The sequence below is a fragment of the Stigmatopora nigra genome, chromosome 2 (genome assembly GCF_051989575.1).
Source record: "Stigmatopora nigra isolate UIUO_SnigA chromosome 2, RoL_Snig_1.1, whole genome shotgun sequence".
Lineage (NCBI taxonomy): Eukaryota > Metazoa > Chordata > Actinopteri > Syngnathiformes > Syngnathidae > Stigmatopora > Stigmatopora nigra.
In genome coordinates, this window is record NC_135509.1 from 17,331,860 (window position 1) to 17,359,589 (window position 27,730).

The 27,730-nt window shown below is 37.4% G+C and overlaps 2 protein-coding genes across 2 annotated transcripts; both read left to right on the forward strand.

Moving 5' to 3' along the window:
- The first annotated feature begins 5 nt into the window (after positions 1 to 5).
- Positions 6 to 4,621, forward strand: nutf2 (nuclear transport factor 2). Its single transcript, XM_077712081.1, has 5 exons — positions 6 to 171; positions 1,436 to 1,545; positions 1,991 to 2,062; positions 2,678 to 2,776; positions 3,265 to 4,621. Exons 2-5 carry the CDS (start codon positions 1,447 to 1,449, stop codon positions 3,376 to 3,378), a joined length of 384 nt encoding a protein of 127 aa, XP_077568207.1. The 5' UTR covers positions 6 to 171; positions 1,436 to 1,446; the 3' UTR covers positions 3,379 to 4,621.
- Positions 4,622 to 5,497: 876 nt separating this feature from the next.
- Positions 5,498 to 27,518, forward strand: edc4 (enhancer of mRNA decapping 4). Its single transcript, XM_077710717.1, has 30 exons — positions 5,498 to 5,705; positions 7,581 to 7,743; positions 8,595 to 8,706; positions 9,428 to 9,527; positions 9,619 to 9,805; positions 10,077 to 10,224; positions 11,030 to 11,134; positions 12,182 to 12,294; positions 12,388 to 12,471; positions 12,549 to 12,644; positions 12,851 to 12,950; positions 13,173 to 13,353; positions 13,498 to 13,564; positions 13,994 to 14,073; positions 14,359 to 14,531; positions 16,201 to 16,283; positions 16,576 to 16,696; positions 16,772 to 17,067; positions 17,383 to 17,607; positions 17,908 to 18,012; positions 18,093 to 18,236; positions 18,320 to 18,356; positions 18,558 to 18,705; positions 19,080 to 19,232; positions 20,457 to 20,572; positions 20,693 to 20,858; positions 21,400 to 21,586; positions 22,003 to 22,222; positions 23,579 to 23,742; positions 26,000 to 27,518. Exons 1-30 carry the CDS (start codon positions 5,618 to 5,620, stop codon positions 26,181 to 26,183), a joined length of 4,146 nt encoding a protein of 1,381 aa, XP_077566843.1. The 5' UTR covers positions 5,498 to 5,617; the 3' UTR covers positions 26,184 to 27,518.
- Positions 27,519 to 27,730: the final 212 nt, after the last annotated feature.

Below are 27,730 nucleotides of genomic sequence, written 5' to 3' on the forward strand. Positions count from 1 at the left end.
CGACATGACATGAGATGAGGTTGTTTTTGTTAGTTTCTCCATGACAGCGATTTTCAAGAAATTTACTACAATACCCACAATCCACCGGGCCAAGTGACGGAACTGTTTTAGTACGTGACTCGTACGCAAAAGTCGCACTGTGTCATTTGCGCCCGGCCCGGGTTTTTGGAGGTAAGCATAGTTGCTTTTGTGTTTGAAACGCTCTGGAGAATAGGGAAACAAAATATATAAAGATAAAAACGATCGTAATACTTTGCAGTGACTCGATTCTGAAAGTTCACAGGTCGTGTTGGGCACGCCTATGCCGACTATGCTAGCCAAGTAGTGCATTGCTGTGCTCTCGCCCAGTGCACAACATTTAGGGACAGCCAAATTTTGTTGCCCATGGCAAATGAGAGATAAACTGCCTAGTAAGATACCACATTGAGACTTCGTCTTATCTTGTGTGTAAGGAGGTGAAACGCTCTACGGTCTCTGAATGCCAAAATAGCTTGTACCGGTAATGGCTAGGCGGCTAAGAAGCTAACAGCATATACTCAGGCATGTCTGCCATCAACGTTAAAAATAACCTTCGTCCATACTGGCATGTAGTTGAGGGAAGAAGTCTTCCTTAGATTATTCTATTAAGATACATTCTCTTGCTTGGTAGGACAAAAATCTATTGGGCCACTAGTGTTTTACAGCAAAACATGCAGTGTCCAAAGGCGGCAAAGTGAAAATGAATAAAGTACAGTAGACTGCAGGATGCCCCGCGTGTTCACTGAATTGCCCTATTTGTCAAGCATGGTCGTAAATTAAGACCAAAGGAAATATAACGCCTGAAAGTTCACATATTTTGAGACAAGATCATTCATCGCTAAAGCCTAAATGTAGTACAAACAACAGTCGTGACGTTCTTTTTCATAAACAAGGATTTATTTTCAGATTGCAACATTATGACCACACTAATAACTCAATGAGTATCTACAAACAACACTGAACTGTCCAGCATAGTGCTGACTTATATGGCCAAATAGCAATAAGTAACTGGTTCCCAAACTTCTGAAACCACCTTGAATATCCAGGCTCTCATAGTACCACCTCAACGATAAAGTAAAATCACAAAGCCCATGTGTTATTTAAGAATCTGTGTCCATCAATGGCAGTCATTGGCAGCCCTCCTATTTGGACTGAACATTTTTAAATAGAAATGTTTTGAACTATGATTAGAAGATAAGATAACTACCTATTTGTGTAAAATGCCTTTCCTATTACTCCATACTCACCCTCTTGCTACTGCAACAAAGAAATTTCCCAAATACTGGATGAATAAAGTTATCCAATCCAATAAGTACAAGTCAATTATATTTAAAATTTACTGTATATCTACTTAAGTTTTTAGGATACTGTGCAAGAGTACTTTGGCGATCCTTGTTTCTCTTTTGCCCCCTTCAAGCGTTATTCAGGATGCAGGATCCGCCTTTGTGGGAGCAGATAGGCACTGGCTTCGTGCGGCACTACTACCAGTTATTTCAAAGTGACAGAGCAAAACTTGCTGACCTGTATGTGAGTGAAACCTTGGTTTTGGTTATTCAGTTGACCTTTTCACTTAATAAAAACATTAAAACAATGTTACACGGGACGGGGTGTCACTTTGCTGAGGTGTAATGGTTATTTATTTCATAGACACCTTAAACTGTCTACCTCACAGATTGCATACTGTAATTACTCCCATATAAGCCTCCCATGCGTATGAACCACACCCTTAAAATTGGCTTAAAATCGTTGAATTTTACAATTTCTCGCATATAAGCCGTCAATTTTCACATCCATATTCATGGTTTTAATCGGGGGTATGAATGTTACTTTGAAGGGAAAATCTTAAGAAAAATCAGTCAAAATTCAGTCTTTTTTTGTTACAAATACGGCTTATATGCCAGAAAATACAGTAATCATTACTTTGTACATATTTTATCGATGCCTCCCTAAACTGTCTCTCTCTACCACACAGATTGCAGAGTCATTACTAACCTGGGAAGGGGAAAAAATCTTCGGAAAGGATGCCATTACCAAGAAACTCCTTGTAAGTTTTTTGAAACATTAAGGATATTACACGCATGGCACCTGACATGATTTCTAAGAACAAACATGCACATATAAGCACACTTATTGCAAATTCACTTCTTTGCCATTTTTTCTGCTATTAATTATTTTAAAAAATAAATTCACACTGAAACTCGTAAGCAAAAGCTACTTTTGCTACTTGAGTTGTATGCGTGACCCTTCTTTGCGATTTTTCGATTATCGTGGCCATGTCTGGTCTACATTAACCGTGAAAATCGAGGGATTACTGTATCTCATGAATAAAACATGCCACTGTATATCTGTGTGGGTATGTGTATGTATATGTATATACCCCTGAAAAAACGTTTTTTGTATAATCCACGTCATTTTTGTTATGTGCTCTAACCTAAGTTTGGGTTTTTGAAATAAATACTGTACTTAAAAATATTTGTTTAAATGTGAGTTTTGTGCGAGTACCAACATTTATAGAATGAGGATCTTGGCATAAAAATAGAACTTATTTAAAAAAAAAAACATCCATTAATTCCAATTTCCAGTGTAGTTAGTTGTAACTTTCCCATATCAATCAAAATCATATTGTTGATTAATTTTTCACTGTGTTTATGTGATACAGAATCTGGGCATCAAAAAAATAGGTCATACTATTACAGCGCATGACCATCAGCCAACCACAGACAGCTGCATCTTGAGTATGGTGGTAGGACAACTAAAAGTAAGCATAGAAATTGCAGTTAGAAGTCTATCTGTATTTTACATAAGCTTTTAATGAAACACATCGCCCTTGAACTTTTTTTTTGTCCCAATTAGACAATCTGCAACTGTTCCAGAAGTCTTGGGTACAATTTGATCATGAAAATTTCAAAGTATCATATCCCACAAGCCTGCAGTCTACAGATTTTACGGAATATCCAATGTGATCACTATAAATCACATGGCACACATCAATCTGACAGTCCAAAATATAATTAATTTAATTCATTTGGTCTTTAAAAAGAGTTATTGGGATTATAAAAACAACTAATTTAGATTTATAACTGTACCAGTTACTTTTTTACTACAATTCAGCACATGAAGACTTGAAATATACCCAAGACTTCTGGAATAACCTGCATTATCCATTCATCAACATGTATGCATCAGTGTCACAGGTGCAACTGAAGTGCTGTTGAATCTCTCAACAGTTGGTCTTTGTGTTTGCAGGCTGACAATGATCAAATCATGGGTTTTCATCAGATTTTCCTCCTGAAGGAAATCAATTCTGCATGGGTGTGCACCAATGAAATGTTCAGGCTTGCTCTTCACAACTTTGCCTGAACAATTTTCTACTCCAGTGGGTATGGGCACCCACACTGATGGAGTGAAGGGAAGAGTCGAAGAGCCTTTGGAGAGATTGGAGAAAGCTTATGCTGTCTGCTTCTGTTTGTTTGACAAGCATGTAAACATCGGAGTCTAATTGTCATTCACTGAGTCCCATCCATTCCAGGCAGCTTTTTTCCTTTCTCTGCTACCATTATGCCAACTTTTCAGACACCAGTCAAGACACTCACTTTGCTCCACAACAGTTTTCTAGGTCCTGTTTGACTTCCATCTAGTTTCTGGAAAAAGCTAGCTCTGTTTTGTTTTCCATCATGGCAATTTTTAGATGCTGCAAGGGTTACTCTAGATTTCTTTAGTATGTGTGATTAAGTTTTTAATCTTCCTTAATATAATGCTTCAAAACAATGCCAGGTTCTCATCATCATGCCACCAAAGACTCCTATATGACCATTTTTGAGGTTGCTCTGTTATTCTGCATTTCCGCCCAGAGTCTTGCTTTATTCCTCAGAAATGTTTGACAATTAATTTAGACAAATGCCACAATACCCAATAAAACTCAGACTTTTTTTTTCTTCGTAATATCCCGGACTGATTTATGTATCACTTTCAATGTCCACCTGCATTTCCTTTAAATGTAAGCAGTAATTTGACTTAGAATCTGTCAGCAACCCTAAACTACTGCTACCGATTTGTTTGATCTATTGGAGTCTTTGCTTTGATTACACTCAAGTTAAATCATTTCTTTTGTTTGAAACAAAAAGAAGGCTACTTTCAGTACATGGTAGGAGTATTGCTCACTCCATTTTCTAGAGTTTACAGATATGTGAATCCTTTGCAACAACTGGATTTGCATAAAATGGTCAAGTATATGCTACCTGATCCTTTACTGTGGCCTTACAAGATGTAATCCACGTTTACATTTCAAATAAGAATAAGAAAAAGCAATAGTTATTTTAAAAGCCTTTTTACATCATGACACCTGTTTGCGGCCATTGCTATTCTGAATCTGAGTTGTGTTGACGAGAAAAAAAAACATTGGCCAATGGTTTGTTGGGTTTATCTATCTTTAAAGTTTCAGTCTCATCGGGAGATTAGCTGGCAATTGTGCCCCATCTGCAGTGTCACAGATATAGAAATTAAAAAAAAATTCTGGACTGTATGGGTTATAGTTACCTGTGGTGGAAAGTCACAGTATATATGAAAATATTATTAAAAATTCAGGTATTTGTACTTGACCATATTTTTGTTGAGTTTTGATGGTGCTGACATTAGTTCTTCACATCTACTTTGAGGGATTCTACCCACTCTTTCATGCAAAACCCAGTCAATTGAGAGGTTGGCTAGAACAGGAAACATTTTGATTGGATTTTTGGACTGAACCTGGACTGGCTCAATCCAGAACCTGATTTTTCAGCCATTTGTAGGTTGTATTGCTAAAAAAAACTGAATCATTATCATCTTGTGTGATCCATATCCTTCTAGGTTTTAACTTAACCAGGTTATGTTTTACAATGCGTATTCTTCTGAATTCATGATTCCTTAGACTATGTGGCATTGTCCAGGTCCTGAGATTGAAAAGCAATTGAATTGAATGATTTTATTGTCACCACCATGCTTTACTATTTCTATATTATATCGGGATGTCCCGATGGCATATTTTCTGCATGAGTCATAGACGATTAATTTTGAGAATTATTTGACACAGTCTCGATTTGATACCCAGTAAATGTATTAACTGGGGGAAATATATTCAAATGTCCAGCACCCCTCACAATCCCTGTGAGGATAAAGAGGTTCAGAAAATGAAATTGGGGGGGGGGGGGGGGGGGGATCAAAAGTAATGTAGATCGCTATTTAACATGACAACTCCAACTAGTGTTCAAGATGAGAAGTGCAACGGAATGTATGCTTAATTTTAGCTTCTTTTGAGGGTAATATTTACTATTTTCATAATTGGCTGCATTTAGACATCCATGATGTACAATAACTAATTTGTAGCATTATAACTGCACATGAATGACACCTAAAAAGCGAGAATACTATAAAAGTGGTCAGCTGGCCAAAAGTACAAAGAAATAAGAACGATTGGCCAAATACAGATTCTAGACGGAGCGTTTATCTGATACACCGGAAGTTTAGATGGTTGCTCCGGGTGAGCGAAGTGAATACTGACAGCGTCACTTCAAACCAAAATTTCTGCACCTTAATATTCGCCGGTCCTCCCATTCCCCCACCCATGGCGTTCAACGCTAATATTGATGTGGAGGGTGCGACACAGCATCTCCGGGACATCCTGAAGCTCGACCGTCCCATTGACAACACTGGTGAGTGACCGTGAATGGAAATTGGAGGCGCTAAAATGGCTAGGCCGCAAAAGCGCCTGCAAACCGGATTGTTGCCTCGCTTGGAATGCCATTGTCGCGTATCTTCTCTCAAAGACGACGTCATTGAAATAGTAACAATATTGAAAACTGACAATATTGCTCACGATTCTATTTTGTTGTACGGTGATCTTAGTTTTCTGATTATTTACTTCCAAATCCTCTGTGCTAATTGCGCGTTTATATCGTCTCCAGGTTTAGCGCCAACCTGGTTTTTATTATTGCCGAATGGTTTGTTTGACAATGAAAAGTAGGAGTTAAAATTCACGAATACACTTTGAAACATTGTTTGGTTGTCTGTTAGATTTTCAATGTATTACACTCTTATGAATCCTGAATTTACCCCAATGTTATTTCATTTATAAACTTAAATGTATCCGACATAACCAAACTAGTCTCAAAATGAAATTCCAATTTTTAAGATAATACCGTGTATCAGTAGCAGCGTAATATCAACGTTAAGATAGTGTATGCACATTTTATAATATGTTTATATTATTTACTATAACATATTTAGGAATTGTTTGTTTCAAGGCTCCAGTAAGGCGTGGTGATTACAAACAAAAATACCCCACTTGTTTCATTGCAATCAAGCATATGGGCAGTTGAATCAAATTATGCAACATCAGCCCTGTAGATCATCGCATGCAGAGCTTAATCTGATCTAAACCTATTTTTAGGTAGCTTTTGGTTGGCACTCAGGGCAAGGTGGGAATAAGTCATATTCAGGTTTGTCTTGGAGCATAGGAGAGCCTGCCTAATTTTTCCGTACCCCACAAAGACCGTGATCTGACAGCAGATGCCTTTGAGGAGTAGGACAAGGAGTTGTCAATCAGTCATAGCGTCTTTGTGCGCAATGGGCAAATTCAATCATATGGTGTCGAAATATATGTCAACATCTTAATATGTTGCCTACTCACTCCTGATATAAGCAGTAAGGTTCAATGGGTGTTGCTGTGTTCACTGTTTTCAGCCTGTCTTCATCAAAACATAACCTAAGTGGGTGAATTGAGGCCAGATTGTTAAAATGCAAAAATCAATGGGACACACGGGTGGAACACAAAAATCAACGAGCGTACATCTGCCATGCTTTCTGGATCTGCAGTCACAGTAATAAAAAAAGGAGCACCCTACTTCACACTACCACACATAGGTCAGTATTTACCCAGAAATTGCAGGAACATGACGGACTTGTCAAATTTTGAAAGCTGCAGGAATTCTGACTCACCAAACTTTCTGCATTGTGAGTTGTCACAGACGCCACAACAGTGGCTTATGAATATGTCACACTTCCCGAGGTGATTGGCACCTGTGACCTAAAGACGTCTGCCGCGATCTGGTGTGTTTGGTGTGCAAAAATTGGGCTGTAAACGTGTTGGCTCATCTGAGAAAAAGGCTACGTTGACGTTGCACAAATTCATAATATTTTGATTAAATGCAGCACGTATTACATTTTTCCCTTGAAAAAAAAAACAAAGGAATTGGTATTAGACCAAATATTATGTTCCTACACCAATATAGTCTTGAATGTTAACTGATCTTTTAAATACCTTTTAAAGTACCAGTACACCCAATATAAGATTTTACTTATCTATAGATGCATTATGCAGTATTTAAGTTGTGTTGACAATATGCAGGCATTTAAATTATCTAAATCAAAATCGTTTTATTTTTTTTATCCTGACATTGCCAGCAACCAACCATACCCTTCCAAATGAGCTGGAATAATAATAATTTGATGTTATATCAACGTTTGCTGGCTTTTTTTTTAATCAATCATAGTGAAACCACTTAGGTATAAGACATTTCTTTTCGCAGATGCAGAATCAGGTGATGGACAAAGACGGTTATCTTTTAATGGAGAGCTAAACGGGTTATTAGGAGCAGCAGGTCTTCTTGGAGGTGGAGACTTGTCATCAATGTCAGGCTCAACCAGACCTATCTCCACAGTTTCCATCATTCCTCAGGATCTCCAGATAATGTTGGTGTTTTAATTCACTTTTGTCATTTTCATCATTTGTATCCAAATGTTTTCATTTCTTTCCGGACACACATTTTAGTGCTGTGTGATATTCTGATATATTGCACCAAGAATAGTAAGCTTTGATAGTAAAAACGTTAGATTTCTCATTTATTCCCACTATCGTCATATATCACGCATAAACCGTGTATGGAGACTACCTGACCACTAGGGTTTAATGCCTCTCTTATTAATACTACAGATATGCCTCTGCATGTCTCTATTCCAACTGAACAAGAATGTCTAATATTGATATCCATGATGAACTATTAATTTTAAACAGCCCTTAGATTTGTCAAATTTGAAGGATGCTGATGCATAAACACGGACCCTGTCGCTAACATCAGAGAGCCACTAGGTTCATTAGCTGTATTCACAGGCAAATATATCACTACAAATTAATTGAAATTTTATATATTAAAAGAATAAAACAGTTAACCACAATTACTATATTAATAAATTCTTATAACCAAATATGGTGTTAAGTTAAAATTACTTAAAGATAGCTCATTAGATGTCTTTACATTTGAGCAAAAATATCTACACTTCTGTGCCCTTTATGTTTGTTTTATATTTTAATGTTGTTGCACTACTCAATGATTTTCCACTTGTGTTAGATTTGTTTGATTTCATAAAGAAATAGAGGGATGGGCTGTCAAAACTTTATAACAGCGCTTTTGTGATGTTTTTTTCCATTTCACTTTTAATGATGATGTGTTTAATTAATAGAAACAATAAAAAACTATTATATTATTTAGATTTTCTTGAGTTCCAGTTCAATTTTTTTAAATTCCAATTTCCTCCAATTTCAGCCGGCTTTCGGGTGATGATCAGTCTACCTGTATTCCTATCACCTCGAACAATGTGGAAATCGTGGCCAGTCAGGACTCGAGTATCAACAGCAAAGCTCGAGGTAGCAACATGGTAAGATTAACTGGTTAATATTTCTGAAGACAGTTTTGAAAGGGATTTATGACTAACTACTAACCTTCCATCAAAATGACAGGTTGCAAAAGAGATCATGTGCAACAAGGGATGCTCAAACTGAGCCTATACATATCCCATATGTACTGTAATGTGGGGATGGGCAATACTCAAATCACAGTACCTGAAATATTTTTATTTTATTTTGAACATGTAATGTAAACTTTTGTTATCCTTCATTAGATGCAGCAAGCTACTCCCAAATAAATGTCTTATTCGAGGTCAGAAACTTAATGTTCTCGAGACATATCTGGCTCTTTTAATGAGTGTATCGGCCTCTGCTGACAACTTCTTATGGCTGTCTCCCCTGAAATAAACAAGCTGTGACAGCTGCTCTCCAAGTGATTTGTTGATTCTGGACACTTTAAATATGTGCCACAATTATATGCTTTAATTCCGCGCTTTTGGTGATGTTGGGACTAGAGTTCGTCTCAGCTACGCAACTCGGTGTCGCGCAAATTTATAATCTTTTTGCCATATCATTACATAAACACACGTGCTCAGGTACATCTCGATTAGTTAGAGTACTATGAGACCATAGCTTTTCCTTTGCAATTCATCATAGTCTTGGAGATTAAAATTCATGAGACCTGTTTTTTTGTGTACCATTCACTCTTTGCAGAAAAACGCTACTTGTTTTAAGTGATGAATTTCATTTCAGGTGAAGATTCAGCCTGTTGCCAAATACGACTGGGAACACAAGTATCATTATGGAAGACTTATTGCTGTGTCAAATTCCTTTATGGCATATGCAATTAGAGGTAAGAGTCGACGATTTATCGTTGTAATATTCTTACAAATTTCCTTAAATGTTACAAATCCAAAATTTGTTTTGCCTTCCATTTCCCTCAGGGGCAAACAACCAGGCTATGATACGTGTCTTAAGCTTGGGCTCTGCCGAGCGTTCCTTACTGAAAGGCTTCACTGGTGCTGTCACTGATCTGGCTTTCGCCCACCTTGACTCGCCTCTTTTGGCTTGTGTGGATGAAGCTGGTAACCTGATGATATGGGAGCTCACTTGCACCAGCAGTACAATACTGTATCCTGAACAGAAGTTATGATGAAATGTCCTATTCTTTTCATTTCCATGCCGTGTTTGACAACGACTACTTCCTCTCCCAATGTCTTTTTCGATTTTGTCCGGTTACGCCACTAAACTACAATGCACATTTTACTTGAGATTTTGGTTAAATATTAAAAATACTCAATATTCCACTAGAATATTCATCTCAGTACTAGAGCTTTAATTTTGAATATCTCATGAAAACAGCTTGTGGTTGCTTATGTCTTCCTTAATTTGTGTCCCTTAGAGATCAGATAGTTGTTCATATTCGCAGCCCACAGGATACGCCACTGAATTTGCATAGACGGCTCATCTGGTGCCCTTTTATTCCAGATGAAAATGAAGACAACCAAGAAGACCCCAGTCAGACCTTGGCCCTTCTGCATGAAGACAGGGTATATGTTTGATATAAAATGTTACTTGATCCAAAGAAAATGCTATTCTGAACACTGGGGGACAATTTCTTGGTTATGTTAGATTTTTATGCTGACTCAAACAAAACCTGGTGTGTGAAATGTAAATTTGCAGTCGTTTTCTTCCTCTAGCACGTGGTAGTTACTACTTGAACAGTTGAAATTCCATTGGTCATATCGTTTGTAAAAATATATAAGTTTTAAATTACAACTTTAGTCATTCTTTTTGCTTTCATATTTAATGAAATCAACATTTAACAATATGCCACAGTATTTTTCATATTTTGGAGAAAACAGTAATACTAATAGGTCAAAATCTTGACATAGGATGGAGAAAATGAGACCAGTTTTGGATTCAGGACCACAAAATGAGTATATAAATTTGTCAAATCTAATTCAACAAAAACTATGTTCCCAGTTTAATAATTTGGCATTTTGAAGTAAAACTACTTGCATTTAACAGATCTAAGGTCTCATAACTAAAGCTAGTTTTAGCCTGGTTATGTACAGTAATGGCCAAGCGTTTTGAGAATGGCACAAATGTTAGATTTTTTAGAAACATCTGGCAAACATGTAAAAACCCTGAAGGAACAGCCTTTGTGAAAATGTACAACTATTATTTTAAGCAACTGCATTTGTGCTTTGTTGAAAATATTCAATGAATTTATTTTTTCCATTGACAACATCAACAGTATATCTTAATGCTAAGACTGTATTCCAGCATCATGATATGTCACAATGTACCTTTTAAGTTTTAACATGCCTTAATTGTAATGTCCTTTTTTAGGCTGAAGTGTGGGACCTGGAGGTTTTAAGGGCCAACATTGATAGTTGGCCCGTTAATGCCACAGATTTGAAAGACGGCCTCATCACAGTGAAGGGTTATTCCCAGGTAAGACATTATAGACAGTGTATAAAATTATAGGTCATTTGCATTTGGAGTTCAATTTCAGCCCTGGCTCCTCAGTAGTGCGATAAAGCATGTGAAAACCAAAGAAAAATGGACTTATACACTAATGGACAATCTATTATATTATTTCTGTCAAATGAAATCTAGATTTAAAATTGATTTCCTCATCATCTTGAGTACTGCATATCCTCAAGAGGTTTATAGGAGCACTTCTGCCTCTATGCCTGACTGAACGGGAGATAGATTAGACCAGCCGATCGCAGGGCATACATTGTCAAACAACCATTATAACCAGCTTCTTAATTAGGCAGCTAACTCCTAAAATTGGACATGTTCAAAGCTACAGATGTCAAACCAATTCCAGAGGGTGTGCCTGCAGGATTTTATTTAAACACAAACAGCACAGACAGTTTGAACAGTGAGGTTTCTGATGAAACAAGTAGCACCTAACTGCAATCTAATGATTGCGGTTTATCTGGAACAGATTGGTCGCAAAGCTGCCACTTTCACTGGTTGGTAGACTTCAATGTATATTATTTAACTCTAATTTTATGCTAATTTTACTGTGGAAAATATTTTAATATTAACTCGCTACTAATGACTCGGCGACCAAATTATTAAAAAGGTTACAAAAGTAACAAAAAAGAATGTTTACATCTATATGGATGCTCCTGAATTTGTAATTCTTCAGGTGCATTTGTGAAAAAGCTAAAGAGATGAATGATTGCTATTGAATTATTTGTTTACAACTTGGTGAATTACCAGCGTGGGGTGTATTCTGCCTTTTGCTTCATGTCAATTGAGCTGAGCTTTAGCATTATTGATTCATGAGATGGTCCTGTGTTTAGGATTGTTTCATCACAAGAACACTTTTCAAAACATGATTTTTTTATGAGTCCTAAATGTTAAGCAGCATTCGTGAAGAGGAAACTGATTTTGTAATTTATTTCAAAAGATGAATGAACAGACATGAATGCCATTTAATTTTAACTACAAGAAATACAATAAAACATTTTACTGTCTTACCAGCGTGTCAGTGAAGGTGCCTTATCTCCAGACGGAACGGTTTTAGCCACAGCCAGTCATGATGGATACATCAAATTTTGGCAGATATATATAGAAGGAGGACAGGACAAGCCAAGGTACGTTTATTTATTCATATAATTGATTTACATTCCGATGATCTTATTTTAAAAAAAAAAAGACATAATTTCAAATGTTTTTTCTTTAATTAGATGTCTACATGAATTGCGTCCTCATGGTGGGCGTCCTCTTTCTTGCCTTCTTTTCTGTGACAATCACAAAAGGCAGGATCCTGAGTGAGTATACAATAATTCAGATTGCTTTGATGATTTCTTTAAAAAATGCTTGTTTCTTTCTCTGCTTATCTAAATAGGGTTCAATTCTGGCGGTTTCTTATAACTGGAGCAGATCAGAACCAAGAATTAAAGTTGTGGTGCACTGTCTCCTGGAGTTGTTTGCAGACCATCAGGTATTTGCTTTCCCAAGTATTGTTTGTAAAATGTATTTAATCATATACTGTTGATAAAATTTTCTGTGAAATTTCAATTCCATGAATATCCCCAAATAATTTGCATAAATTAAAAGTAAAAAAAACTTCAATAGAAATTCTGCCTTTTGTTATATGAACACCACATCTTATTAAACAATGTTTTCGTGGTTATTGCTGTTTTGTAGATTTTCTCCAGACCCAATGAACATGGCAGTTCTGCCAACTCTCAAGGCAAGTTTGGACCTGTCTGCTGAATATCTCATCCTTTCTGATGTGCAGAGGAAGGTCAGTTCATTATTTTCAGCAGTTACACTTTTTCAATGTTGAATGAGATTTAAAGAAAACCTAAACCTTGCAATTATCAAGCACCATGGGGGCTTTTAAAAAATCCAGTTCTGTAAAAAAAATACAAATAAAGAACTTTAAAACTAATGTGGCACTTTCTCATATTGTCGATCGAATTCATTGTTTTTCTTTTGATGTTAATTTATTGTGGCACCCTGCCAGGTTCTTTATGTGATGGAGCTGACACAAGATCCAGTAAAAGGCAAGGCAACTTTTACTGCTGTGTCAGAGTTTCTACTCACCCATCCCGTGCTTAGCTTTGGAGTCCAAGAAGTTGCTCATAGCCGTTTGCGACACACTGAAGTGCTTCCTGCAGAGGAGGAGAGTGAGACTGCGACAACAGGTGGGTTGAAGTGAAGCCTTAATGATGGATAAAAATGCCTGTTTAAAAGCCCATTTTGATCAAGCAGTTTTAATATCTGATTCATGCACTGGACTAAAGTCATAATAACTCATTTTCCTTTTTATTTATGTAATTCTTTTGTAGATGGCACCCAAGGACCCACGGAGTCCAAATCTGGCATCCAAATTAAACTCTACTGCGTTCATACCAAGTAAGTTCCAGTATACTATACAGTAGGTAACCAGCTAAGTAGCATTTAATTAACCAATTGTTCAATAAACAATTCTCTGAGCGTTGTCATTACTTAAATCTCCTAGTCTTTCACTCTGTCATGGTGGCAAATGAAGCAATTTTGCTTACAAATGTAAAAGTTGCCGGTTAGTTCCCCTGAGACACATACGCATGTATTATGATATGCAGATAGTATTACCATTTGTGATCTGGCACTGCAAAATGAGCCACACTGACTTATCAAGCACTGTGCTATTATATATCAATAAGAAATTGGGACTTGAAGTTGCGTTGTCTGTGCAACCTGGATTTGCAAAATGACCTCCATTTATCACAACCCTGTTATATGATGCTATATATTGTTGAACATTTGCCATTGCTCATTCATTTGAATATGTTGTGATTTTAGGAGCCTGCAAGATGTTCAGATATGGTTCCAACCTCATTCAGGCTCCAGCCTACTCCATGCAGATACTCCAGATTTTTTTGGTTGGTCACTTAATTAATTCACACAGTTCAACAGTTCTTTACTAATTGGTCACTTTCAGTTATGTTCCATTGAATTGCAATTTCAACCCCAATTTAATGCAGTTCATATGTTTGTGACGTGATCACAATCGTTTTCCTCAATCAAGATATTACGTTTTTTTTAATTTGATGTAAAAAAAGATAATTACAACATTACTATTTACATTCAAAAACAGATCGAACACTTTAAATATGACTTCCATATTTTTTTTATTCTAAGAGTGATGTTTCTTACATGTTTTTCAGAAAATTTGACTGACCAAAGTTCTGACAAGGACTCAGAGAGTGGGTCCCAGACTGACCTGAGGAACATGCCGTCAATTCCAGCACCTGCTGACTTCCTGTCAAACACAACTAATGGCAATGGCCAAATGCCCAAACTGATGACTCCTGATGCCTTTATGACACCAAGCACTTCGGTAAAAATATTTCAAAATTATATTTGTTTTCTATTTGAACTTTTCATGATAATCCTGTAACTATACTTATGATTATTAATTTAACCTTAATTTTGCTGTTTTGATATTGATCTACACTTGGTTCGTCAAACTCCGTATAGTTTGCATTCATGCCAGTTTAGTTTCATGTGGATTAGACCAGTACATATATTTAACTGAATAAGTTAATAAAATGTATTTTTGGACTAATTTTGCAAAAAAACAGTTAAAGTAAATAATTACAATATTGACATAATTACAGTGGTGCAAAGAATATTTAGTTAGTTGATTTTGCAAGTTGTTGACAAAGATGAAAGAAGCCAGTAATTGTCAATGCAATATAGATTGTGATCATTTTGACACCACGGGACGAGATCTTGGATGGAGTCCTAGATTGAGGGAGTTGTGAAAGTACAAGATGTTTTAGATTAGATCTGGTCTTTGTTTCAACCGATCCAATGTCGACAGTTTAACCAATGAGGGGTCTTCTAAAATAAATAGCACCTGCCTGCAATCAACTGATTACACTTGCTAAAGGTGTTTGCTTGTTCTGTTTGAATGAAACCCTGCAACCCTACGGTCCTTCGAGGACTGGTTTAAGACCGCTGGATTGGATTCTGGTTTTAATCCTGTTTTAAAATTAAATTAACACCATAAACATTCATCTGTAAAATGATGAAGGGAAGAATTTACAGTTTGTTGGCAAAATCCATTTTAAACAAAAGTTAAGCTGCTTCTTACCAGTAGCCTTTGAGAATGAGTAAAAGTCACACAAAACCAGCACATTTAGTATTCACAACATGCTTGTCTTGAAGGCTAAAACCAAAGATTAAAAAAATGCTTTTGAATCAGAACTAGTGCCAATAAAGATTTGTTTTACATACATGTCTCTGGAAACTGCGCTTTCCCGGGTCACTACAGTCTTCAATTAGTGCCGCACATGTTGTTCACCCTACATATAAAGTAGTGGCACCATCACCTTCCTGTCTGATAAAAAAATTCTGGCAAGTTGCTTCAGTGTTACCAATAGGTTATTATTGTGTAGCACTCTTATTTATGCTTCCATAGCTTTTGTTTGCCATATTGTTGGGCTATGTCCATAGGTCCAGTCCATTTTTGGGTTCATAGCCAGAGCTCTAACCGTTGGGATATTGGAATATACAGTTCTTTTGATGTACCATATAACACAGTGGTCTCAAACCGGTTCCACATAGGGCCGCAGTGGGTCCTGGTTTTTGTTCCAACCGATCCAGTGCCGACATTTTAACCAATCAGGTGTCTTTAAAATAAGTAGCACCTGACTCCAATTAACTGATTGCACTTGCAAAAGGTATCCTTGTTGAGTTGGAATGGAAACCTGCACCCACTGCGGCCCTTTGAGGACCGGTTTGAGACCACTGATCATTTCAAGATGGTGTCGGTGTAAAAAATAAAACTACAAAGATGAACACTTCCTTCCTCTTTTGTAACACAGGAGAAAATCATTATCTATTAATCTGTTCCCGTGCCTGCAATTTCTATTCCTTGTTAATTCATACAATTTTGAGGCCAATTCTAATAGTGTTTCCAGAACTAATTCATGCTTTAATTAGCACCAACAATGAAACATTGTGCAACGCTGGACAAAAATGTTTGATTTTACACTCTTCAGGTGCCTGCATCTCCGGGCAGTAGCGCCAGCAGTCTGACTATTATAACTGCAATAAGCAGCAACTCAACTGACTCAACCAATAGGTGAGTTTTTTCTGGAGGTCTGGATCATGAACACTGATGGATAATATTTTGTCTCTTTGAAGCATTTACCAACTTCAACTTTTTTTGCAATATTTAATATTAACCATTTGAAATGAACCTTCTTGTTCATTTGTAATTGTACAATGACACTGTTGTCTTATTATTCTACTATAACACAGCATCACAATTTGAGTCATTGTCTCAGTAGCAACAATTTGTTTTCTCAATTTATGAGAAAATGATAGCATCATTCTGACCACACAGATACTTTGGTGTGTTGTTGTTTTTACAGGACTTCTGATGACATTAGTCAGAGTCCCAACCGGGCAGATAACACTTTGTCCCTTCCGGCTCCCACTAGCAGTCCTGCAAGACCTGCGTCTGCTGTCCTGCCAGGATTGGAGACCATCCAGGTATAACCTGATGCACTGACTGCCAGCTTTGAGTCGTTTTTATCACATCAATATTAATCACTACTCTCTGTCCAGGCACTGTCTTCCGCAAGCACTCCAAATGTGCTTGACAGCACTCTGGTCCTTGAGTCTCCGCTCATGCCACCTCTTGCCTCCCCAACAAGGACCCGCTCTCCCGACGTTATCTCCTCAGCTTCCACAGCCATGCCGCAGGATATGCCAGAGATTGCATCTCAGACCCTGCAGCTTCAACGTGGGCTTGTGTCCACTTTAGACTCTTTACCTCTGTCTGCTCTTCAGACTGATAGTATGGCCTCTGCTGCTTCTGCACTTCACTTGCTTACTTCACCACGATCAGTGAACAGCAACAGGTACTGTAATGAACTAATATAACATTTTGTAAGAAATTAATGTAGACAACAAAATAAGTAAGAAATTAATGTACACAACAAAATAAGAAATTAATGTACACAACAAAATAAGTAAGAAATTAATGTACGCAACAAAATAAGTAAGAAATTAATGTACACAACAAAATCAGTAAGAGATGCCAAATAAATCTCATATGTTGTGCTTAAATGACAAGAATTCAGACATTCCAATCTTGGTCTCATTGGCTCCATTGCAGGAACACCAAAATGCCTTCAGGTTACTCTGATGTTATTTACACTTGAATTACTTTACAGCCTGTTGCCCATGGAGCTTGGATGTGTAGATGGATCTGTTGGAGAATGTCTAGAGTTGAAGCCTCGACTTAGCCAAACACCATCTCTCCTGGAGACTGCCCTATCACAGGAAAACCCCGGGTTAGCAGGAAGTTCTACAGAGAACAGCATAAGCCACACATCTTGGCCAGCTGCTCCCGACATCACCAGGGAGACCAGGAATAGAGACAATAGTCTCGGAGACTGGTAATACGTTAGCGGAGATAGAGAATTATTCAAGTTTTAGCTCACCTGTTATTATGTTGACCTTTTTTTAAATTCATTTTTTACTTCAATCAACTGGATTGTTCTGTAATACAGAAATATTTTCATGGTACATTAACAAGTTGCATTGGAATTTCAATCACAAAGCAAAAATAGCTAATGCTATCAAAGTTATAACTTACTTAGGTGTCTTATTAATAATCTATGTGCCTTTGTCTAGTTGCTAGTCATGCCATTACTGTGTATTTTGATACTTGATACGGATTCTTTTTTTTGTATCAGCTCACGAGTTGATGATTCAATTGAAAGACTCCTGGGTTCTCCCTATGCGTGTCGGTCCTATCACCTCTCACAGAATGACAGTCAGGACACTGGTGCCGAGCAGAGGTAACAGTAGTGCCCTTGTTGACTCCAATACAGATAGACATTTTTATTTTATTCAAACTATGTCTCATTGTTTGATCCAGTGACCCGGAAGATGAACTGGCTGGTTCAGCATCATCTTCTGCAAACTGTGGCCCCCGCACCTCTCACAGGCTCCCAATTAATGATTGGAAGACCCCGCCCAGAGCCTCGCCCAAGGCTAAAAGGAAGAACAAGAAAGATGACAGGTATTGGGACCTTTTTTGACTATCTAGAAATGGTGAAGTTGTCACAGAATTAGCAACCTGTGTTCCCTCTCTTTTCTCAACAGCGACACACCTCAGTTGAGACAATTGGACTCCGGACAGGTATATCCAATACTCAGCGAAAGTGTTATGCTTAATTTATACTTTGTTTTGTTCCTCTCTACTCGCAAACTTGTCAATTTTGGCTCTGAGCCAAAAATGGACATTATTATTCATTGGCATCCTTTAAAAAACAACAACATGTACATTGTGTTCTAAAAGTAATTTTGTCCATTTCATTAGTTTTGTTCATGTTTCCCACAGATGAGTGCAGATTTGCAGCAAGAGTTGTTCATGTTTCTCCGAGGCCAGCAGAGAGAGTTAAATGAGCTACGAGGACAAATTGAAGCCATGCAAAGCTCCATAATTGCTCAAGTAGAATGTGCACTGACCAACCATCAGGAACAAGAACGTATCTTTCAGAAATAAGGAGTGCTTAAACTGTAGAGTAGCACAGTTTGTTTTTATCTAGTGATCTTTCTTAAGAACTCTTACATTTCACCCATTGACACAGCCAAAACAACCTAACCTTTGCACCGGAGAAATAACTTGCATTATCATTCATCCATATACCATAAGGTATTTTAACTAGAAACACTCCAAGCTGTCCGGCATTAAAATTAGTTATAGTTTGTCCCAACAGGAAGTTGTTTCTCCATGAAATTTTATCTCAGGGACCTGTATTTAGGGTATATAAAAAAAAAAAAACAATGTGAGAAGAGTGTGTTAATCATGTTGCAGCTACATCTTTTACTTCTTGTTAACTTTAACCTTTGATGACCCCAGAGCGCATATGCGAGCGTGTTCTGGCTGAGACTCGGAATCAGCAACACCACCAGGAACAATTCAACCAGCAGCTAAGCCACGCCCTTTCCAATTCCCTAACGAACAAAATGGACAAAGTGGTTCGAGAGGAGATGAAAAAAACACTTCCGCCAAGTAAGGAAAATCACAACACAAAAGTGCTTTCTTTATTTTCATGCCTATTCACATTATATGTTCTTAGTGAAGGTAATAGATATACATACATAAAATATGGAAGCAGTGAAAGGGAAAGTTTAAGTGGGTGGCTATATCAAATTCTATTGTTAATATGGGTCAGAAAATTACAGACAGCTACTAGGCCTGAACGATGTCTTGTTTCTTTCACGGCATTGTGATGTGTGCATGTGCAATACTCACCTTGTAGTATCTGTTATGTCGAAACCTAAGGGTGCTTAAAAAAAATACATTCTGCATCAAGCCGTAATTTTACATTGAACAATTGTCCATTCAAAAGCGGTTTAAACCGATCTTTGCACGTGTTTTCGGTGAAAATAAACAATCAGTATCTACATTTAAACCCCCATCCTCGAGTTGGCAGTACGAAGCCACCGTACGTTTCAATCTGCTTAATAACTGCAAAAAGGAGTGCAATGAAAGCTCGGCATATTGACCCATTTGTATTCCTTCAAAAGACTTGGACGTCTCCCAGCTCCGGTCCCAAATCAAATTCGTTCATTTTAATACACAATATATTTGGACAGTAATGCCCAAACAAGAACAACTATTCTACCACAGAATTGTTGCGTTTAAGTTATGTTGAACAGTTCTAACTTGAAAAACCATATTTTGTCTTCTAGTCTTGTGATACTTGGTATGCCTGGAATGCTTAAGCTAATAATTCGACTTGCCTTTTTAAAAAAATAATCTGTTCTTATTGCATCCTATACATAATTTTAATATTTTTTTTAAATCATTTTGAATCCTGCATTTAAGCAAGTTTGCACTAGCAACTGACAAACTGTTATATCCCTCTGACTTCCAGTAGTTCAAATTTGTTCTCTGTAGAGGCTCATTTGTAAACATAAATACATATATCCCACCCAGTGCACCCAATCTCATTATAACTCCTTTTGTGCTCTACAGAGGACATTCCGAGCTTTTCAATTATTCAACATTTCTTTTGCAGTATTCCAATTACTTCACATAGATTGGAGAATTTCAAAATATGATTGGACAACATTTTTTTTCCTGGTAATCAGGAGAATAATCAAGGCCGTACATAAACTCAAAACATAGTTTACTTTAGTGTTGACTTTGGAGATGTCTGCCACATGAAGTTGTTGTTAATCTCTGATCACATTCCCAAATAATGATTTATGGATGTTTTTGTTAAATTAGCCATTTCGAAGAGTCTGGAGCCAGTGACATCTCATCTGAACAACACCATTTCTTCTAAGATGACCTCCGTAGAGGTGACATTGAAGGACAATGTCATTAAGGTTGTTAAATCCAAGGTAGGTGTCTGCCCTCTCCTTCTCTTATATCACTGCTTGTCTACATGGTCCAAGATCTGTGGTGCCTTGCCCATTGTTCATTCAGATCTTAAGTGATATTAGTTGTTTCTCTACTGCTAGAACACAACCGATGCAATTGGCCGAGCTGCTGCAGAGGCAATGCAAGGTCCTATCCAGGCTGCCTACAAAGATGCCTTCCAAAGCATTGTGCTACCTGTTTTTGAGAGAGGTTGCCAGTCAATGTTTCAGCAAATTAACGACAGTTTCAAGCAAGGAACACAAGAATGTAAGTCGATTGTGATTGTCCGGAACCCTTGTAAAACTACATTTTACCCTCTAAACAAAAATAATTTACTTGATGCGGGATGGGGTGACTGTTTTTTTAATTAATTTTCAATGTAAACAATTACTCATTGGCTAATCATTGATTAAATTCTCATTTTGATAAACACTGTAGTATATCACTACACTATGATTAGATTCCACTATTCATGTAACTCAGGTTAAGTAGTTAAGTATTACTCATCAATGTATTCATCTTGTAGAGTAACCTGTAAATCTTTGCAAAGTAAACTTTAGTGAAAAATTACATGATTTAAAAAAAAATATATATAATTTTACCATCGATTTTTAGGTAAGGTTTTTCTTGAACAGCAACATACGAAAGCACAGGCTGATATTGGGATTGCCTCCCTACATTCTTTATGGAATAAAATAGGCATTGAAAAAGACTTTTTTGCAAATTTGATAAGTGGGCTTAAAAGGTCAATAATGCATTTTATTTTCTTGTGAGAGTAAGAGAAGGGATTTGTTGGAACTTTTTGCAGACATACAACAACTTGAGTACCATGCAAAAAATAAGAAACAGAGAGAGCAGGAAGCACGAGACCCTGTGATTGACCAACTCCAACATATGATTGATGGCTTCCAAAAATCCACCGATCAGCTGGCCAATAGCATCACGGCTAACATCCGGTCTGAGATCCAACATCAGATCCAGTTGTTGGTAGGAAAGTAAGTGCCCAAATCATCCATAATCAGTCCAGTGCCACTACGACGTGTAATGAGCTAAATATTCACATCTTTATCAGCCTTTTTATTGAGCAATGTTAAATTGTGTTTGTATAAGCAAATATAGACCTTCTGTTGACATTATTTCCACAACCTCTGTGACATCTATTAGTCATGTCATACTCAAAAACACAGAACACAGCTACCTTTTGGTTGTATTGATTTCTCAAGCACTAGGAACTCTGAGGAAAAGCAGTGGGGAAAATGTCTGTCTGTTTCCCCTGATTTAAAGATTTCACAAAACAATTGTGCAAATAATGCCAGCGGGGGAAATTAGCTTCATAGGATCAATTATCCAATTATACCAATGGATTCACCTCTTGTGGAATAAATCTTTTCTGTCGACTGTCCTTTTTCAGTTTGCAGGAGTCAATTCTTAGTCATGTTCAGCGTATTGTCAAAGGGGAGGTAAGCCTTGCAATGAAGGAGCAGCAGGCAGTGGTCACCTCCAGCATTATGCAGGCAATGAGGTCTGCAGCAGGCACCCCTGTCCCCACTGCACATCTGGACTTCCAGACACAGCAAGCCAACATCCTTCAGCTCCTTCAGCAGGGACAACTTAACCAGGCTTTCCAACAGGTAACACACAACATATTTACTTTGACAGCCAAAGCAAAAAATTCTGTGTACACGGAGCTATTTTAATAGCAACTGTTTCTTTGCAAGAACAGAATTGCAATATTAATTGAACACTATGTGAATAAAATATTTCCCTATGCCTGTTGAAAAATAGCAAGAATTGTTCATAGTGCTCCTCTTAAAGAATCCGCATTGGATATAAAGTGTTAATTACTTTTGCTTAAAATCATTGGCCAATTTATACTAGGATTATATTTAGCGCTATCTGCTTGTTTTCATCATAGGCATCTGTGCATAGATTCCTCTTTGAATTGGGCTACCAATGTATGAGACCATCTTTGTTGTGTCCCATCTGGTTCGATTGCATTTTTTTTATCCTACAGTCTAGCATTAATAAATGGATTGCTAAACATTGCCCCATTTTTACACTAATTACAGACTTCAGGACTATAGTAATAAGTGTATTATAGGGCTCTATACACACATTAGAAATAAGCAGTTTTATGTCAAAATATGTTGTCTTTATTGAAAGTGTACGAGAGTGAGACTTTTTGCCCAGTGTCTGTTCCCCCTGGTTGGGGCCTGGAAACGTCACTGGGTACAGCTTTCTTTAACTCACAACCCTCAAATTGTGATAATGATATTGATGATTAAACTGAAATCCTTGATCCATAGTAAGAGAGTCTTTCTACTGTAGAAATAAAAAAACATCAGTACTGATGATCCTCTATTGCCATCTTGTTAAGCAGGGGTGTTCAATTTTTTTACTCCAATGTCAACTTTTCACGAAGTCAACCTCATGCGATCTACCTTTTTTTGGGGCTCTCACAAAGCTCAGCAGTTATGTATGTTTAATATAGTTAAAAATAGACTATAGTGAGGTTTACCAACATATGGGAATTGGAAGGAATATTTTACTGCAGATATGCCAAATTCATAGTAGCGTTACTAAAAAAAAACCAAAAGAGTGCATCAAATCTTGTTGTCGTACGATCTACCCGTAGTACCTTTTAGCGATCTACGTATTGAGCACCCCTGCTGTAAAGAGTGTTACAATGGGGATGGTCAATTTATGCCAACAGTAGCTAAGGATGTTAGAATATATCGGAAACATTGCTTATTTCAGTAGACACAATAACTCCAGTTGTAGTAATTGTGTTTTTATAAAATAAATTGGAGCATTTTTGTGGGTTTACCTGAGCGTGCAAATAATGAAAATTTAGCAATATGTCTTCCCTTGCGTTCGCTCACCTTCTTATGCAACTGTCTGTTGCATGGACAGGAGTTGTAGGACAGGAAGTTATCAAATTGTTTTTATCTAAATGATTTACCGTTATCTGCCTAATCCCTATCCAGGCTCTGTCAGCAACAGATCTGAATTTGGTCTTGTATGTGTGCGAGACCATCGACTCCCAGGAGGTGTTTGGACAACAGCCCTGCCCTCTCAGTCAACCTGTTCTGCTGTCACTCATACAACAACTCTCATCGAATATCAACACGCGCTCTGATCTCAAAATCAGGTTGGGCTGAGTAACAACATTGTTGCCATTTTTTATAGGGTTTATCCTACAGACTTTGAGGTTTAAGGGTTGATGCTGACGGGGTTCTCCCGGTCTATTTTCTTATTCACTATGCAAAATTCTCAAGTTACAAAATCATTCAAGGCACACCTAAAGCAAAGTGTGTCGTATCCTTAAGGAAAATTAATTCACATCAGTTCTTGAGCTCAATAGGCACTGATAGATAAGCTTCTACAAGTAGTTCACTGACTGATTGACTTAACCATTTCAAACTGTCGACCCTTTTCTTAATTAAATTTGACAGTATGTGATAAGGTTGATCAGACAATATATCATTGGTTTCTAAGATTCAAGATTTTTAGGGTTATTGATGTATATTTCAAAATATAGCTTAAAGTCACTGTTACATCAAGGGGATACTTTACCGAATTGGATGGATTGGACTTAATTGAAGCACAATTTGCTAGTCCTTTTAATGAAAGAGGCACAAAACAGTTGTAATCCCAGTTATATCTTCGGTTGTTAGCCATGAAACAATTGCTAGTGTTTTAGTTGCCTTTTTTTCCCAAGCAATTCAATCTTTTTTTTAATGTAGCAATGCTTAAATCAGGTTGTTGATGGGTCAATGGTTAATGCCTGTTGAGTAGGAAATTGCCCCAACACGAACTCTGCGGATGTAAGAAAATTTTCATTTCCATTTTACCAAGTGGTGATAACTGAGTGGCTCAAGCACATCAATGAAGGACTTGGTACTCTGTTGTTGGGCACAAATTTACATTTCGAGATCATGACCGATAGGGCATTCTCAATTATGTTTTTCTTCCAAGTGGTTAACACTGTCCATGGAAAAGGATATTTTTGCCATTTTTCAAATGTTCACTTCTTCTCTCGATGCAATGCATTGGAAGATTCATTTACCCAAAATGGTGTATCTTGCAACTTCACTTTTTCGGTCACTGTCATCATTTTTCATTTTTTCCTGGGCTCTTAGTCTTAGTCTTCCTCCACAAGGTGTTGTGCAGCAATCCAAACAAAACAGGAAAATGCAAGACGTCATTCTTTTATATTATTCGGTGCATCATTCTTCTAAGGTGAAATTTTGCTTTTTCACCGCTGAGTTGGGTGGCGCTGCCCCGACTTATGCCCTTTTTCATCTCCTGTCTTCCGCTTGCAAGTTTCAGCGGGAATTTGGATACATAATATCAAATTCAGCGATGCACTGAAGCTGTGAATGTTGAAACCGTGAAGTGGTGAAGGATGACAGTATTTTTTTCAGTCCTGTCTTATCTAGGTCATCTGAATGTCACCCCACCCCAAAGGTAGTTAATCTCTCTTCAAAGAGTGTCTACCTAACCATCTTTACGTCCCTGTCGCCTCTGAAGGCATGCATCCTTTCTTCCCTTCTGCTGTTCTTGCACTCAAACAATTCCCTGAGCAAAGCAATGTCTCTTTACAGCTTGGTGTAGAGTTCAGATGCCTCTGGTTTGCAGCTGGGCTATGGCACCTTAGAGGCAGGTGTGGCTCATTATGAGCTTTTATTAGCGCAAACTATCTGGGTCTTCACAGGCTAGTATCTTGTTCAGTTAACAAACTCGATCGCTTTTCAAACTCCCTAAATTGCAGTTATATTCCGTGGTCATGCGAAGATTGCTGTCCTTTAGAATTTTCAATACTTCCCACATAAAGTCCTTTTGGTATACTTCCTCAGTGATATTTCAGAGGATCAAATATAGAGAAAGACAAAGGGGTCACTAATAGAGATTTTTATATAGTTATTGTACACATTAGTGCTCCCTAGACCTGGCCCTGGGCCAGCTGGCACAATAGATTGATCTGGGTAGGCTGTGCCCATACAGATGAATGGTCATTTAAACCGTTCAGACAGTAAAGCTGTTGGGCTCTCACACCACCAGCTGTTTCATTGTAACAATTAATTGCAAAGGGAGATGCACAATGGCAGGAGGAAGTGGAGATGGCCCAGCTGTAGATGACAACTCCATCCTATGGCATTTTTTTTTTTTGGGCAAAAACACAAAACTCATTAACGGAAGTGTGCTAGTACCTATCAAAGACCCTGCTTGACATTGAAGTCTAAGTGATGAAAGTGTTACCGCTAATGAAATTACCCTGTGCGCCTAACTGCATATAGATCGGTTAAAACTATCAAAATGATAAATATATTAGATAAATGTTATTTTTGTGCCACAATCATTGGCTCTCATTTTAATCAAAATCTTTCTTTGGGTGGTATTTGCAGCTACTTGGAGGATGCGTTGATGAACCTCGACCACGGCGACCCTCGAACAAGAGATCACATGTCTTCCGTGCTGTCCCAGGTTAGACCGAAGCTCTTTGCTTTCATGCAGCAGGACCCCCATACCCCTCTTAGCAAGAGAGCGCGGCGACTCATGATGATGCTCCAAGGACTTGTCAACCACTAGTTTATTTAAAATTACATTCCCAAGGATTCTGCAGAAATTCTGACATTTTGTCAGTTTTCGTATGTGTACGCCGCATATATTGAGCAGAACGTAATCGTTTGTAATGTTTAAGGACAACTTCAGTGTGCTAACTTTATTTCTTGGGGGAAGTACAATTGATGGTGTTAAAGCTCCACCTGGGAGACAGTTTCAAATACTTTTACATAGGAGCCACGACAACAAATACTGAGGTATCAGTGGTTGAAGCTATTACAGTTTTCCTCCTATTCTTTCCCAAACCACCCAAAGTGTCAAATGTAATAACATAAAATATCTTTACCTTCTATCTTTTGAAGTTATATGGCCTCACATGGAAGATTGTTGTAAACTTCCATTTTTGAGTTTTCTGAAATCTCCCAGGTTGCCATTAAAGATCTTGAGTGTTTTGCAAATCCTTCATGCCAGTGCATAAGACGTAAAGAATGTACATCTCAACCATTCTTTTTTTTCCATCTATGTTGCTCAAGGTAAACAGTCAATCAGAAGATTCCAAACTTTACTTTTTCTCCCCCTTTGACTTACCTTATTTCAAACAAAAGTGCGTAACATCCACGTCCTTGGACTTTTCAAACTGAACACAATTACTCGAGCCAGTTTGCTTCCAGGAAGATTTGAGTTGCAGCCTCCTTTGAAAGTAATAAATAAAATAAAATAAAGATACAGTTTTTTAATTTTATTTCAGTTGGTAATTCCCCACCAAACCATTCTTTGAAGACACTATGCGAAATACAAAATCAATTGTTTTTCATTTTGTCATTTTTGAATGCTGAGAGCCGTCCAGAGTGTCTGACTTTTCACTTCCTAGTTTTATCATTTGCGTTGTTCCTTTTTTTATGTAAGCATTTAGTTTATATTCAGTCATGTACACTTGTTTGAAATGGCAAAACCTGTGAAAAAGTATTACTTTTTTTTGTTTTAGTTGTTACTGAAATGTTGAAGATTTTTTTTGAAGACTGGATGTGCAGTTTCTATTCATGGGCTTTAGGGGGCAGCGCCGTATTGAAATGCATTTCCTATTGCTGCTCATTGAGTCTGCTTTAAGACCCTACAATTTCTGTTAGATCATATTATTGACCATTTTTTCGTAAAACTTATTTCCAAACACCAGTTTGCAAATGGGTAACTCTTTTGCTGGCAGCAGATGCCCTGTTATTTTGGCATTTTTGTTTGAATTGAAGTTGGAGTTGTCTAGCAAGTGCCTTACTGCATTTTATCTCATTTTACATTGATGTTTCATCACGTTAAAGCCTTTCAGGAAGTTCTATTAATGAAGCATTAAAGGAGCATTATGTAAGATTTGCACGTCAATTATTTATTAAATTGCCTAATATTTCAATAGACAAATTGAAACATGTTATTTTAGAAATTCTACTAACATGGTTTTCAATGGTCAAATCAAGACAATCAATCAAGATATTCCCACTTTAAAAGACTTTGCAACCAGTTATTGCTTAGGTTCTGTGTTTTCAAGGAATGTCCTTCAGCTTCATGTGTATGTATGTATGTAT